The sequence below is a fragment of the Perna viridis genome, chromosome 10 (genome assembly GCF_037379345.1).
Source record: "Perna viridis isolate PV_CMFRI_1.1 ecotype Kerala chromosome 10, ASM3737934v1, whole genome shotgun sequence".
In the NCBI taxonomy this organism is placed as follows: Eukaryota; Metazoa; Mollusca; class Bivalvia; order Mytilida; family Mytilidae; genus Perna; species Perna viridis.
In genome coordinates, this window is record NC_142454.1 from 41878121 (window position 1) to 41892924 (window position 14804).

The following is a 14804-nucleotide window of genomic DNA, read 5'->3' on the forward strand; positions in this document are numbered from 1 at the left end:
ACATTGTCATCTGTAATACAAAACAAAACTGTAGCGAATACTTTCTTCAAAAAACATTATACACTAATTTTGGGAAAAATTTAAAAACTATGTGATCACAAAAACTGCCAAAAAAAAAAAACGGTGGGAAAATTTTGCAGTTTACAGTATATGGTTTGTTACACTTGAACCAAAGATTTGTATTTCATTATTGGTTGATACCCAGCGGCTATTGTCAGATAACATACCAGACAAATAGGAAGCAGAACTGTTGAAAGATGATTTGTATTGATAAATGTGGAACAAGCAAGGCCTGGGTTTCAAATAAAAAAAGTCAAATTGAGAATTTCCTCAAGAGTTTTGCCTCAAGTCTTCAATTTCAAATGATCTGATAGGTTGAAATTTGACTTGAGGAAGGATATGAGAAAAGTCTCAGTTTGAAATGTTTTATGAAACCGGACCCAGGTCTCCAGCTTATTCTGTGTTCTGTTTAAATTGGTTCCCTGTATATCCTCTTACTATTGCTCATTATGGTGTAAACCAGATCCTGCTCCGGCTGGCCATTCACTGTGGCTAGATCTCCACCCATTAAGTGGCAGTCCTGTCGTGCATTTAACCAAGTTGTTGTATTAAACAGTAATAGATAACACTTGTCTTTGTAATCTTTCCAGTTTGGTGGACAAACTTTAGTCACTGGAGCTGAAGAAGAAGTCAGAATTATTCCAGTTCATAAAAAAGAAAAACCTCAAGGATATATACATGTTTATCAAAATATATGGTCAAAACTGTTTTAAAGACTGAGTTTAAAACTGATAATGTTTCAGTCTGAAATCAAATCCCACAGTACGGTATACTCATATAAAGCTACTGTCAAAATATCAAGTTTTTGTTGCATGCATGTTTGTAGTTGCACAGAGAACTATATATATACCTTCTGCAATGCAGATGTGTCTATAGAGTAATATTGTTACATGGGCACTCATTACTTTTTAATCAAATTAAGTCAATAAGACGTTTTCATTCATCATAAACAAAATTATTAAACAGTGATTCATGGGAAAAAAGTTGTTCCATGGACATAAATTATGTTAATACTATGAAGCAGTGTTTTTTGTTGACAGAATTATCCAAATTTAGAAGAATTTTTTTTGTATATTGAAAATTGAGATTTTCCTTGAATCCTTCCTCAAGTCAAATTTCGACCAATCAGATCACTTGCAGTTGAAGATTTGAGGCAAAACACTTGAGGAAATTCTAAATATATATGGATCCATATAGGTGGTCTGTAAGTGAATTTTTTATATGCCTTCCAGCATATTTACCAGCCTAGAGTTTCTAACTATGGTAAAAAAAAAAAAGGAAAATGCCACTGAATCATTTTAGAGTCATTTTCTGTAAGCTTTATTTTCTATCATGTAAAGTCAAAATTTGAACCCATTCTTTTTCTGTATGTTAAATGAAATGTGAAAGTAATAAAAATGCCAAGCATTTTCTTAATTCTAATTCAGGGTTGGAAATTACTATAGGTCCGATAGCCTGAGTATAGATATTTTGCTGTCGGTCTGCACAAATTTGCATTGTGTTGGACTGAGTGTCTAAATGAAATTTACAAGTGCCGACTTTCGTATTTTTGATTCCATTCCGACATCGGTTTTTTATTTCTTTTACCTGATCACAAAAGGGCTTTAAATAGCCGGATTATTACTCGTGCCTGTTATAAAATTAGTTACTACGATCAAGGTTAAATGTGAAGGTCACGATAAAATGTATTGATTTGTCAGGCTTAACATTTCTTTTCAGGGCTAGAAGGATTCAAATCTGTCTAGCCCTGTTGTCAAGAGTAAAAACCAAACTAATTTCTATCCCTGCTAATATACTAATATTATAGTTAAACTTACTTAACCCAGTCGTGTACACTGAATTAGAGTTAATACCGCCACATTTAAAATTAGGTCGTCCATAACAAGACTGGTTGCAGTTGTTAGCTTTTCCATATTTGCCATAGGAATTTCCGCAGAAACACATATACCGATTCTGTAATCCAGCATAGTAATATCCCTTAGAAAAACAATGGTGGATACACATAGGTGGCCACATGCCAACTCCAGGATTACCATAAGGTTCAAAATATAGGTCACGACTCAGCTTGTCATCGGCATAGCAACCAATACTAGTTCCAGAATCTGGACCTACAAGAAGAATGGAGAGATATAATGATCTTTCTACTGTTACTTTGGTTGCAATTGACTTCCATTTAAATTTCATTTTTATTTAATTCAGGGGAAACTTTTGATCTATTGAACAGGCTCTGTATTTATGGTATTGTACTAGAACAAAATGTTCTGCTTAATTTTCAATGTTCAAGGCCATAGTCATAACACAAAGAAGGATAACAAGTCATCCCACAATGACACATTTATGCTAAACTCAAGTGAGAAGCTAAAAAAATCTTGAGTAGCAGTCTTTGAATGAAAGAACCATGCAAAGTCTGTAATATGTGATTCACACCTATTTTACCTAAATCTTACAAGTTGTATCTAAGTTTCACTTAGTTTTGCAATGCATACTTGATTGTCAAAATGTAGGAAGCAGTTTATGTAAGAGAAAATTTCCACGACTTAAAGAATACCACATTAATTTCTGAATTCACATATCTATAATATCATAAATATGTGCTATTTTCTAACCATAAAATAAAACGACAAAAAAATCTTTACCTGGGCAGCCATACACTTCCCATCTCAATGCAATCTGCTTATGGTAGCTTGTTGGATAAATCCTGACAAATCTAGCTACAACTGGAAGAGTTAGATAATGTTTCCTCACAGTGCTATCATCAAAGTTACCAGAAAACACCTGAATCAGAAAAGTACAAAATGGAAGCCCATAGTATGTGAAACCCCTATAGGGCAACTCCCCAAAGACAAGTACTGTGAAAGTACTTTAATTTGTGGATACCAATTTCCGTGGATTACAGAAATAACACAAGTTCATGGACTTTTGAATTCATGGTTTTGAAATTTGCAGGATACACATCAAGTAAAATCCTCATTTGGTTGGGAACTAAATTTCATGGTTTGGTCTATCCACAGAAACCACGAAAATTGGTACCCCACGAATAACAATATTTTCACAGTAACAGTTGGATTTAGTAAGTGGTAAACACTGAGCTGACATTTTTTCATCCCAGTGGAATTGTTTTCCCTTTGACATATTCACCATATCTATTCTTGTTATATTGAACACTAGCCAAGGTGACAAATTATAATTTGCGAACTAGTAGCATTATGTATGCGGATAATACTTTGATTTATCTTAAATACACATGTCAAAACACATCATGTTCAGTGTGTGTGGGGGGGGGGGTTACTTAAACAAAGCTGACGAGTGAAATTTTATTTCAGTGAGTTGCAATGGAAAGTTACACCCACCCCACCCAAATTTGATGAGAAGAAAATACAAAATTTCATCCATTGCACATTGGTACTAAAAAGGTAATTCTATTAACATTGCAGATATATTTATGAATATTTGCAAATTTTAGCAGGTAAACATTTCAGGGTAGATGAAAAACATTTCTAGGAGCAATATTGCAAAGTTTTTATTTTTTTCTAGAAAAATGTATGAATTTACTTGATGTTATTGTAAATGAACACCTAAAGTTAAGCATAACTAAACATGATGAAAAATATCCCTTCTCTCAGAAAGAAAAAGTCAAGAAAAAAATGAAAAAAATACTCTGTAACTCTGAAACATATAGTCAAGAATAAATGATAAAAATATACTCTGTAACTCTAAAACAAAAAGTCAAGAAAAAATGAAAAAAAAAACAAAAAAAATCTAGAACTTCTTTAACACTTTTAATGAAAACAAAACTTCCATCAACCATTTTTTTCAAAGTCTCTCAAAGCATTTTTGACTCATTGTTGAACATATGGACAGAAAGTACACAAAAAATGTCCATTAAAGGATAGGGGTAAAATAACATCATAATTTAGACAGCTCATAAAAACCATGAAAATTGCTACTCATAACAGATGTACAGTCAACCTTTACATTCTCTGCAGTAACCCATTGCAAAAGATATTCAATTTCAAGTCACTCTGGACTGATTTGATTACACAATCAAACCTGTCTTAACAAGTGACCTTCCATGGGAGAGCATAATCCTGGTCACATATGGCAGGTGGTATAATACATATGGATAATTCATTCATAGTCTATTAAGACAGGTTATCGGGTATTGCTGAAAACAGGTGGGGGCTAAGACAGGTTATCTGGTATTGGTGAAAACAGGTAGGGGCTAAGACAGGTTATCGGGTATTGCTGAAAACAGGTGGCGGCTAAGACAGGTTGTCGGGTATTGCTGAAAACAGGTAGGAGCTAAGACAGGTTATCGGGTATTGCTAAAAACAGGTGGGGCTAAGACAGGTTGTCGGGTATTGCTGAAAGCAGTTGGGGGCTAAGACAGGTTATCGGATATTGCTGAAAACAGGTGGGGGCTAAGACAGGTTATCGGGTATTCCTGAAAATAGGTGGGGGCTAAGACAGGTTATCAGGTATTGCTGAAAACAGGTGGGGCTAAGACAGGTTTGACTGTACTTTTATTGTAATTAAAACAAGTCATACCACAGCATCTCCCTGGAAGCCAGAATACATGGTGAAAGCTTGTCCATCTGCTGATGTGGCTATCTTGTATTGTTTTACCCATTCATCATGACCAGCTCGTCCCTGAGTGGCTATGGCTGTTATTTGTATCAAAGCCTGTAAATCTGCCTAAAGTGAAAAAAAGATTAACATGTATCCACTGTCATAGAAGGAAGATTTTCACACCTCATTGCTTATCCCTTTCATTTGACAAACCGGCTTTCTGGTACATGTATATGTTTCCACTTTCTTTGGTCATTGGAGGTTCTGAGATCCCATTTAAGTTCAAGGACATGTTACCACCTGTTTGTGGTCTTTATATTAATCAGTCCTTCCTACTAACTCAACAAAAATTCCAATGAGGTAGGGTCTGACTTATAATGGACTTCTCATTTTTATTTTCCTTAAATGGACATTTTTCTGTTTTAATGTAATCAAAACTTGACTCTTTCACTTAAGAAAGCTTTTTATAATTTAACACTTAGTTAAACTGTAAAAATAGGGTATCTAATGGGACAGTCAATGATATCGCCATGTTCTATAATACCCGAAAGATCTAACTAAGGTTCAAAGAAAGATAACTCCAATTTATTAAAACAAATTTTGGAGGTAAAAACAACTTAAAATGGCTGTAACTTTTGTGTGCCTATCAAATTGAAATTCAAATCTGATCTGTAAACTGACACTCAATAAATATACAAAGTTTGAAAAAAGATCCTTCTTTATCATCTAAGTTGTCATCTGGAAACCACTAGGGGATGGACTGACAGACAGACAGACACACAATTTATCAGATGGTATCACAATACTTTGTGTGTGTGTGTCTGTGGGGTTATAAAAATTGTGTGCAAAGCTAGATGCCAAATAGCATACCTTAAGCTACCCTTCCCAAAAAAACCATATCACCGTATTTACACAGCAGCGATAAAATAAATACCTGTATCCACTGTTTCTGGTTATTATATCGAGGTTCCCAGGCCCCATCACTGATACCAGCCACAGCAGGTGAGTTAAGTCTGCTGGAGGCAGGTCCCTTAACATTATTAATAAAACTAGATGCTGTAAGTTGGTCATCTTTCACTGGTGACTGACCACCCAGGAGAGCTTTCTGACTACATCCTGGAAAAATTAAAAGAAACAGGGATGTTCAATGCAGATTTGCAAAATAAAAAGCCAGAAAACCAAAAAACAACAAATCTGTAGACAAAATTATGCATTTTTCTTATATTGTAATCTCATAACATTAGATTGTAAATAGCGATCTACGCTTACTTTGTATTTTTGTGAATTTTTTTCTACATGTACATCGGAAGGGACAAAAGGAGGTCTTAATTACACAACTGCTTCATAATTTGATATTATTTTTAAATTTATAAAAAATGTATTGGGGGAAATTTTTTTCTAATAATTCCCAATTACTGATCTTATATCGGCATTAAAAGTATTAAAATCTGTAGTCAAATTCCTGGTAGTGTATCAAACATGGCTGACCTAGTACAAGTGATTCATATTAAAGTGATCCTAATCAGAAAACTAATTAAAATCTTGATGCGGACATTGACATGGCTAAAGCAATACCTTAAGTCTTGCCACACGAGTCAAAAATGTCAATGGAAGCATCCAGGGTTGTGTATTATGTATCAGAAGATTCACAAACCATTGAAATTTGTTTAGTAGCAGATTCAATGAATACTTTTTATTTTTGAGTAATGAATGCAGTTTTATTAACTTATCAGGATATAATAACAAACTTAAATTCAGTTGGATCTATTTTAGGAATGTAAACACCCAGGAAGTCAGTGGAAGTTCAGGAGTTCAAATTATCACTGGTCTGAGGTCTGGGACCTTCAACTTCCGGTGCAGGACCTTTCAAATAGCATTTACATGTACCTTGGTCCTGGACCATATTTACATGCACTATCACTGAGAACCTTCCACTTTCTCAAAAAGGACTTGTCATTTAGGATACAAAATGTCCAGTCCAGGACTTTTCATTCTTGAAATGAATTTTGAAACCCAGTGGTAAAAAAACTAAGTAGAGAACAAACCATTAGGACACACCAAAACATCAAATCTCATTGATCTGGCTCCTTGGTAACTTGTTGGCTCGACCTTGATGAACCTTGCCTGGAAATGACCTTTGAAGTAATGGGTCACAGTCTCGTTGTTGTTTGTATTACCAGCAAATACCTACAATTTTATCAATAACAAAAAATATTTAAATTTATGAAAAGATTTTGGCAGTATCTTGGAATAAAAAATTCAACAGCAACAATTTTTGTACTGCAGTAATCTATTAATAACTTTTATGCATACAGCATGTTACATTTAATTTCAAATTAACACAGCCAGTATAGGCTTATTTATCCTATTTATTAATGATATTGTTGACCATATTAATGCATCCATAAAGCTCCCTGCAGACAACAAAACCTCAAAACCACAAATTAAAAAATCCACAAAGTTGTGTTTCTTCCCTAAACCATGAAAATTGGTATCCACAAATTAAAGTACCTTCACAGTAAGATTTCTTGAAATGAGACTTGGTAAAAAATTACTGAAATAGCTTGTAAGGTTTCACCCACAAAAAATGGAAAGCATGATTATTTGATGGAGAACTGTCTCCCCAGTGCATGATCCATTATCTATGATTAAAATAGACATTAAAGAAGGTTTAAATCATTAACATTATTATCAAGCTGTTTGACTTGCTGTGCCATTACATTTTTAGGTGGTAGGCCTCTAAAATATTCTATTTCAAGAGAACCTGATGTACTGGAAAAAATCAATCCCACCATTGGCATACCTACAGGAAGTATGTATTAAAATATCAGCTGTGATGAGTAGTTGCTAGAAAAATGTAATGAAAATTTTAACTTTCAAAATATGTCAAAAGTAAACAAAGTCCTAGCTAAACAAGAAGTTGGTGTTGATTTTTTTTTTAAATGTATCCCACCATATGTCATACCTACAGGAAGAATGTGTTAATATTTTAGGCTGCTGTGATGAGTAGTTGCTGAGAAAATGTGTCACAGAAACACAGACACACAGAAAGACGGACAAGAGTGAAACAGTATACCCTCATCCTTTGGAGTGGGGACATTAAATAAAATTTCAGAAGAACAGGATGTACTGGGTTGTACAGACCTTAATCTGTTTATATGGTTCCTGGTAGTAAGAAGTCACCAGGTTAGGCTGAGACCCGTAATACACTCGGAACTGTCTAACCCATTCTTGTGCATTGGGATTACCAGCTATGGTGATTCCCCTTATAATCTTCATAGATCCAAGGTCTACTTGCACATATGGATTTTTATCACTAGCATTTGGTTTCCATGCCGACAAAGGAACCTGGGGATCGACTTGATGGAGGCGAGCGGCTGTTGCACCATGTTGTCTATCGGCTGCTGAAGAAGCAGTCAGACTGTTATCTGGTGCTATCAATGGTCCACTAATGGCATAATCAGCTAGACAGAACTCTGAAAATTAAATCACAAGTATCAAACAATTTTTGTTCAGTTCGTTCACCTGTTGCATCATGAATATCTAGAAATTTGACAAATTTATCATTTATCATCAGCAATGTAGAAATCTTTATATACATGCATTGATGATAGTGAAACTGTTATTACCGTATATTTCAGACTATAAGTTGATGTGGTGTATAAGTAGAATTGCACAATTTTGACCAAAATTGATGAAAAAAAACAGGTAATTTGAATTTGCCAGATAAGTTATGGGTAAGATATGTGCATTTACATCGTAGGTATCAGCTGAGATCCGAGTTTAGCAGTTTTTATTTTTCACAGCATATTATTCCAGTCAAATCTACTATAAAAATCCTTGTTCCAGTGATGTAACTTGATATAGCATTTCTGAATCAAATTAATATTTGTATTTTTGTTAAAATGTACTTTGTCTGCGTGTTCAATTATTTTTATTGAATTGCATGTCAATTGCTCTGAAGCCTTAGATCATCAGGAGTAAAAAATCATAAACATTCAAGCGTTGGCGCCCAGGTATAAAATTAGCGTAAAGTTGGTTTGATGAATAGGTCATAATTATGAGTGGTAATTAATATACAATATTACCTAGTATTTCAAAATAAAATATAAAAAATTGTTACCAATAAATTTGGTGGCAATTACCCATTTAGATAACACTTTAAATGATTAAAATTTGAGCCACATGCAAATGTGTTACGACATACCATAAATGTGAATAAATTTGCGTAATAAAGGACCAATAACTCTGGAACACTCAATAATGTCTTACCAGTAAACAAAAATTTTGTTAACAATCTTCTGGAAGTTTGTTTATATATTTTAACAGTTTGCAAGTTTTTATTAACATCGTTGAATACATTTATAACAGATATTGGCACTTATCAATGATCTTTTGAGTATGATTGCTGTGTTTGATCGCATGAGTGATGGCTTTCATTGATTGCATTTTACCCAAAATTTGGAATGAAAGCAATAAAAAATGAAATAAACAAATCTAATGAAATGCGTTGTAGATGAACATTTTTTCTTGAAAAATCCTCATATACATCGAAGTGGACAATAAGGTGAGCCAGACACTGCTGAAAAAAGTATTGATTTATAGTCCAAAAATATGGTATTAGTAATATGAATTAAAGTGTGAATCTCAACAGCTTTTTTTATCTTACATTGGACATAGCCTAGATCTTTTCATCTCAGTGACATAGTACTAATAATCGCAGTACTCCACCACAATATCTTGTACATCTGAGTGATATAGCATTATTCCACCTCAACGGGGGAGTCATACATAACTTACCCTGGACACAGCCGAGAACTTCCCATCTGAGTGATATAGCATTATTCCACCTCAATGGATGGAGTCCTTAATAACTTACCCTGGACACAGCCAAGAACTTCCCATCTGAGTGATATAGCATTATTCCACCTCAATGGATGGAGTCCTTAATAACTTACCCTGGACACAGCCATGAACTTCCCATCGGAGTGAAATAGCATTATTCCACCTCACTGGATTGAGTCATACATAACTTACCCTGGACACAGCCAAGAACTTCCCATCTGAGTGATATAGCATTATTCCACCTCAATGGATAGAGTCGTACATATCTAGCTTGGAAAGGGAACTGTATTGTATTGGTCTTTGGTGAGGTATTGTCAGTGTTGCCATCAAATATCTGTAACAAACAATCCAGGTTCAGTACACAACATGATTTGATCCAGTGTTTTTAACAAATCTTTAAATATATTTTTCTATACTATACTGAATCTTAATATCATATTTTGTTCTACTTCCACATAACAGCAATTGAGTTCAGAAGTCTAAATCCATCCCCCTAACCTACCCCTGAATTCTCCACTAGTTAACTATTTCATATTTTTAAGTGAAAAATTGTTTTTATGTCAGAAATTTTTTTTCAAATTCTGTAGAAAAACCCTTATTGTTACCAAGAATGCAAACTAGTGAAAAATTAGTAAGAGAAAATGTAGAAAAATTAGCTATAGAATGCATATCCAACATTGCTTTCAAAACATAGAATTCGCTATACAACAGACAATTTATTGTTGTGGTTTTACATCAGGACAAATATCTTATGCTTGGCAGAAAAGCACTAGGTACCAATTTAAAAAAGTTTGTGACTCAGCTGGGGATAGAACCTACAACTTCCTGCACCAAAGGCAAGCATGCTACTAAAACATTGACACACTTAATAGAGGAAGAAAATTCTCATTAAAATGTAGGGGTAAAACGATATTCTAAGGTACCAAAAAACAAAGGTATTTTTTCCATTTTCAGGACATAGTGCAACTCGCCTCATTTCCGGTAAATGCTCGGGACCAGAAGTCATTATTTTTGGTAGTTTTCCATGAGAAATCTTTGCGGAGATTAAAGTTATTGTTTGTTTGTTGGGGTTTAACGTCCGAGCAGCAATATTTCAGCTATATTCAGACAATGAACATGAAGTGGATGATATAATGAACATGAAATGAAAAAAAAAAAAGGATGGGTCACAAGGATAATAGGGTCCACAAATTTTGATTGCCACTGGAAAAAGGGGGGATGGGTAAGATCGGGCAATTTAACCTCCTGTGGCGGAGCGCAAAGGTTCCTACTCCTATTGAATACCACAGCAGGGTTCTTTAACGTGCGAGGAACGTGGCATCTTTCCCAACACGGTGCACCACTATGGTTTGCGGTCAGGTTTTCCGTATTATAGCCTGACAACCCCAGTATGTAACACGCCAGGGGTACCCCATTCCACCACCTGAGGCACACATCCCAATTGCCCTTGGGCAGAGCGCCTAGCCCCCGGCTAGGTTTCTGAGCACTATTTAGTCGCCTTATACGACAAGCTTAGCGCTGCTGCAGGCCTATTCTTTTATCACCCGGACCTGCACAGGGGGAGATTAGAGTTAAGTTAATAAACAAAGTGGCAACCTTGGATGGCCAACCAGGGGTTGATCTTTTCTGAGCAAATAAAGATAAAAGATCTCTTCCTATCACACATTAAGAAGTACTATGGATTCAAACTGATTATGGAGGATTAAATACTACAATGAAAATCCATAAATATAGTTGAAATCACAAAATGTCAAAAATATTTCGTATCGTACCAAAAGTAAAAGTATCCTTTGGAAGTAAAACAATATATTGTACCATGAGGAAAATATCATTTCAGCCCTACTAAAATATCCAATTCTACCCACCTTGATAGTACCTGGTGGCTCTTCATACCATACAAACTTAGAGTAGTAATCATACTGGTATTTTATCTGGTATTTTGTCACCCATTCTGATCCATCTGGTTTGCCTGCTGTTATTATACCTTTGACCGTTAAGAGATTATAGAAATATGCCTGGATGAACTCCCCTTGAGCAGCTTTACTGGCAGACCAACCAGGTGTGTTGGCATAGGAATTTCCTGTAATGACATACAGTGAAAAATATCTTAACTGAACCTTGGAAGAACCAGAAACCTGCGTAAACCAGATACCTTTATCAAGTTCATCAATATCAATTTCAAGCTAGTGCTTTAGCCCTTTTTGTGTGACCTCTCATTTCCCCTTGAATATGTTGTCTTCAGTTTTTATGTGTATACTAATAATTTTTTTTTGTTCAGTACACTACATTGTGTATGTAGATCATCTGTTTCATGTGTTCATGTTTAGGCCATGTTTGTGGATATGTGAATTATCTATTGACACTATGCTATTTTGTTGGGCCGATATTTTAATATATTTTAAATCTCTCTGAACCAAACAAAACTGTCAGTCCAAAGAGATCTGGTTGAGAGGTTTCACTGCATTTTATAAGGCGGTAGACCTAGGGTAAGGGAAATAACTATTGAAATCAGTGATATGTTGTTATCATATTAAATTTCACCAAAGCCTTTCAAGCTTTCATTTGAAACAGAATGAAATCAGTCCAAGTTGCTTTGATGCTTACATGAGATTGAGGTAAAATGCTGAATACAAACCATCCAACGATTTGTAAGAGTTATATCCATAACTATAGGTCTACCTCCTTAAATCAATCAATTTACTATACTAAGTGTACATGATGTAAATCTTTGTAAGAATGATTTATTGGTTAGGTCCTATGGCAGATATTTCATGCAGCAGCTGATAAATTGAACAGACTTTACTTTGTACTAGTCTGACATGCTCAGAACATCCAGGTGTTAATGTTACACTAATAATAAATATTGTTTGTTTAAGAGGCTGTCGTGTAAAAATCAGGTAGATGCTATGTATGAATGGCACAAGGTAAATCTTATCCCAATGAAATGTTTGGTCCAATGTAATGTATATACCACATGTATGTCAAAGAGTATAAAGTTTATTTAGAATCGACAATGGATGGCTCAGAAAATGATTTTAAAGATCCCTAACAAAGCAACCAAATTTTGCTAAAATTAAAGAGTTATCTCCCTTTCTTCTATGAATTTAAGTGCTTTCTATGTTATTTATTTATCTTTAATCATTGAAGTTAATCAAAAACCAACTTTCAACTTTGAGAATGGATGCATTAGTGATATGAAGTGGGTAAAAAAATTTTGAAAACAAAATTTGTCATGTGCTACCTACTACCTGGTTTTTGCATGGTCTCTCTTTTAATGTAATCATGTATTGTTTGTTCAACAAAATACACCAATGCTGTCTGTCTTTTACCACATAAATTCAACTTTAAAGTTATATTTGTAGGTTTTGTCAATAAATAATAATTCTCTATTAAAAAATATGACATTTTCAAGCAGATCCACTAATCCATTGAAGATAAAAAAAACCAAACTTTGAGTTTATCACAACCAGTTTTAAATTACAAACCATTAAGTCCCTTTACAAGGTACAATCGTGAGTTAAATGGACCATGACTCTGGTCCCTGGATGAAGAAGCTGTCAGAGATGTATCTCCATCCAAGATACTGTAATTTCCGGAAATCATTGGTTCACTGCCGCAAGTAGCTGAAAAAATATTTTTTAAAAACTGACAGATGGATTAGCAAGGGTAAAACAGTAAACCACCCTCTTTTGGAACAGGCGTATAAATATGTTATCTCAATAACACTGACAGAATTAATATAACATTTTCCTAGGAGTATTCCTTCGCTATTTTTCTTGTGAACTTTCCTTTATTAAGTCATGCACTATCAATATAATTTGAGTTAGGCACACCCTACAACCAAGCTTCACACTAAACATTTTTCTTATGCTTGTTAAGTCAATGAAAAAAGGGACGATAGATGAAAGGGACGAGATAGGATTGGTAAATGGCTGTTTATTTAAAATAAAATAATAAGCTACTGGATCAAGACACAGTATTTTTCTTTGTTTATAAACTGAATATTTTAATTTTAAATCAATTTAAAGACTATTTTCACTTTAAATTGACTTTCCTGGCCCATTTCTGCAGACCTTTCAGATACCTATTCTGCTTGGACAAATATTGTTAGCCTCAAATGCAATGCTCGGTATTACTCTTGCAACTTGCCAGGATAGCCTTGAAAATTTTGGCTCTTTTGCTAGGGAGGAGTACAAATAAAGGAAACATACTAAAGTCTAGCAAATCACTTATTAGTTATACTGTAAATTGGAATATTTTTGTGTTCAATTATTTTGGCAGCTATCTAACAAAATATGCATGCTTAGTTTCGGTGGGTTTATTTTTCGTGTATTAAGTTTCAAATTAAGGATGAACTGTATATTAGTAATAAGCTCTCTAGGATTTTCTAAAAATAGTATCAGTTAAAATAGTCATACTCATTACAACATTACAGTAGCTTTCGTCTACACGAACTGACTGATATATATTGGCTGTCCTAATTGTAGCATACATTATATTTTTGAGTGTTTAATTTGGCACTTTTAAGAGAAGTGCCAAATAAACCAAAATAAAACTACCTAAAAAATATCTCAATTTACTGTAGATATAAACCATGGCATTTTAAGTCATAAATATTCAAAAATCTATTTAAACTGCATAGAAAATGATAACATTAATATAATTATATAAACCATTCAACTGAAATATTTGGGAAAGTTACTGCACTAAATATACATGCATATTAATTCTTGTTGCCAGGGCCTATCAGAGCTTAATTAAGTGTGTTTACACTTGTTGAAGACCTTTTGGTAATCTCTGAATTAAGTATTTACTATTTTGTATTTAAGCTATACAGTTGTGCATTTGTTAGGTTTCATCATATTGGGTTCTTTTTTCTAGTATATATGATAATTTGAACTCACTGATAGTCTGAGATGTTGGTGTCGCTACTGTTGTCATAGGGGCGGCTGAAATAGAAATAAAGAATGATAAAATGATGTCCTACAGCACATAGACAAATAGACAGCCTGATCACTACATTCCTCCCGTTTCTCGATGTAAATGGTATCATAAGAAATGATAAAATGCTGCCATAAAACACACAATACATGAATTCAATTTCCCCTTCCAGTATTTGGTCTTCTGTAAAGAGGTAGACCTAGGGTAAGGGACACAACTCTTACAAGTCATTAAAATGTTTGTATTCAGCATTTTACATCAATCTCATGTATGCACAAAAGTAACTTGGACTGATTTCATTCTGTTTTGGTGAAATTGATACGAACAGCTCACTGATTTCAAGACTTAATTCCCTTACACTAAGTCTTCCCCCTTAAACATTATCTCTT

At 34.3% G+C, this 14804-nt stretch overlaps 1 protein-coding gene across 2 annotated transcripts in view; it reads right to left on the reverse strand.

Moving 5' to 3' along the window:
• LOC148605948 (lymphocyte antigen 75-like) overlaps nucleotides 1-14804 on the reverse strand; it is a 76210-nt gene that overhangs the window by 31127 nt on the left and 30279 nt on the right. For both annotated transcript variants that reach the window (XM_088547630.1, XM_088547631.1), the window contains exons 19-29: nucleotides 14379-14423; nucleotides 12960-13097; nucleotides 11340-11554; nucleotides 9667-9808; nucleotides 7774-8105; nucleotides 6675-6816; nucleotides 5564-5745; nucleotides 4609-4755; nucleotides 2697-2835; nucleotides 1878-2168; nucleotides 499-678 (exon numbers count right to left, since the gene is read on the reverse strand). In XM_088547630.1, coding sequence (XP_088403756.1) covers nucleotides 499-678; nucleotides 1878-2168; nucleotides 2697-2835; nucleotides 4609-4755; nucleotides 5564-5745; nucleotides 6675-6816; nucleotides 7774-8105; nucleotides 9667-9808; nucleotides 11340-11554; nucleotides 12960-13097; nucleotides 14379-14423 — 1953 coding nt within the window. The remainder of the gene's footprint in view (nucleotides 1-498; nucleotides 679-1877; nucleotides 2169-2696; nucleotides 2836-4608; nucleotides 4756-5563; nucleotides 5746-6674; nucleotides 6817-7773; nucleotides 8106-9666; nucleotides 9809-11339; nucleotides 11555-12959; nucleotides 13098-14378; nucleotides 14424-14804) is intronic.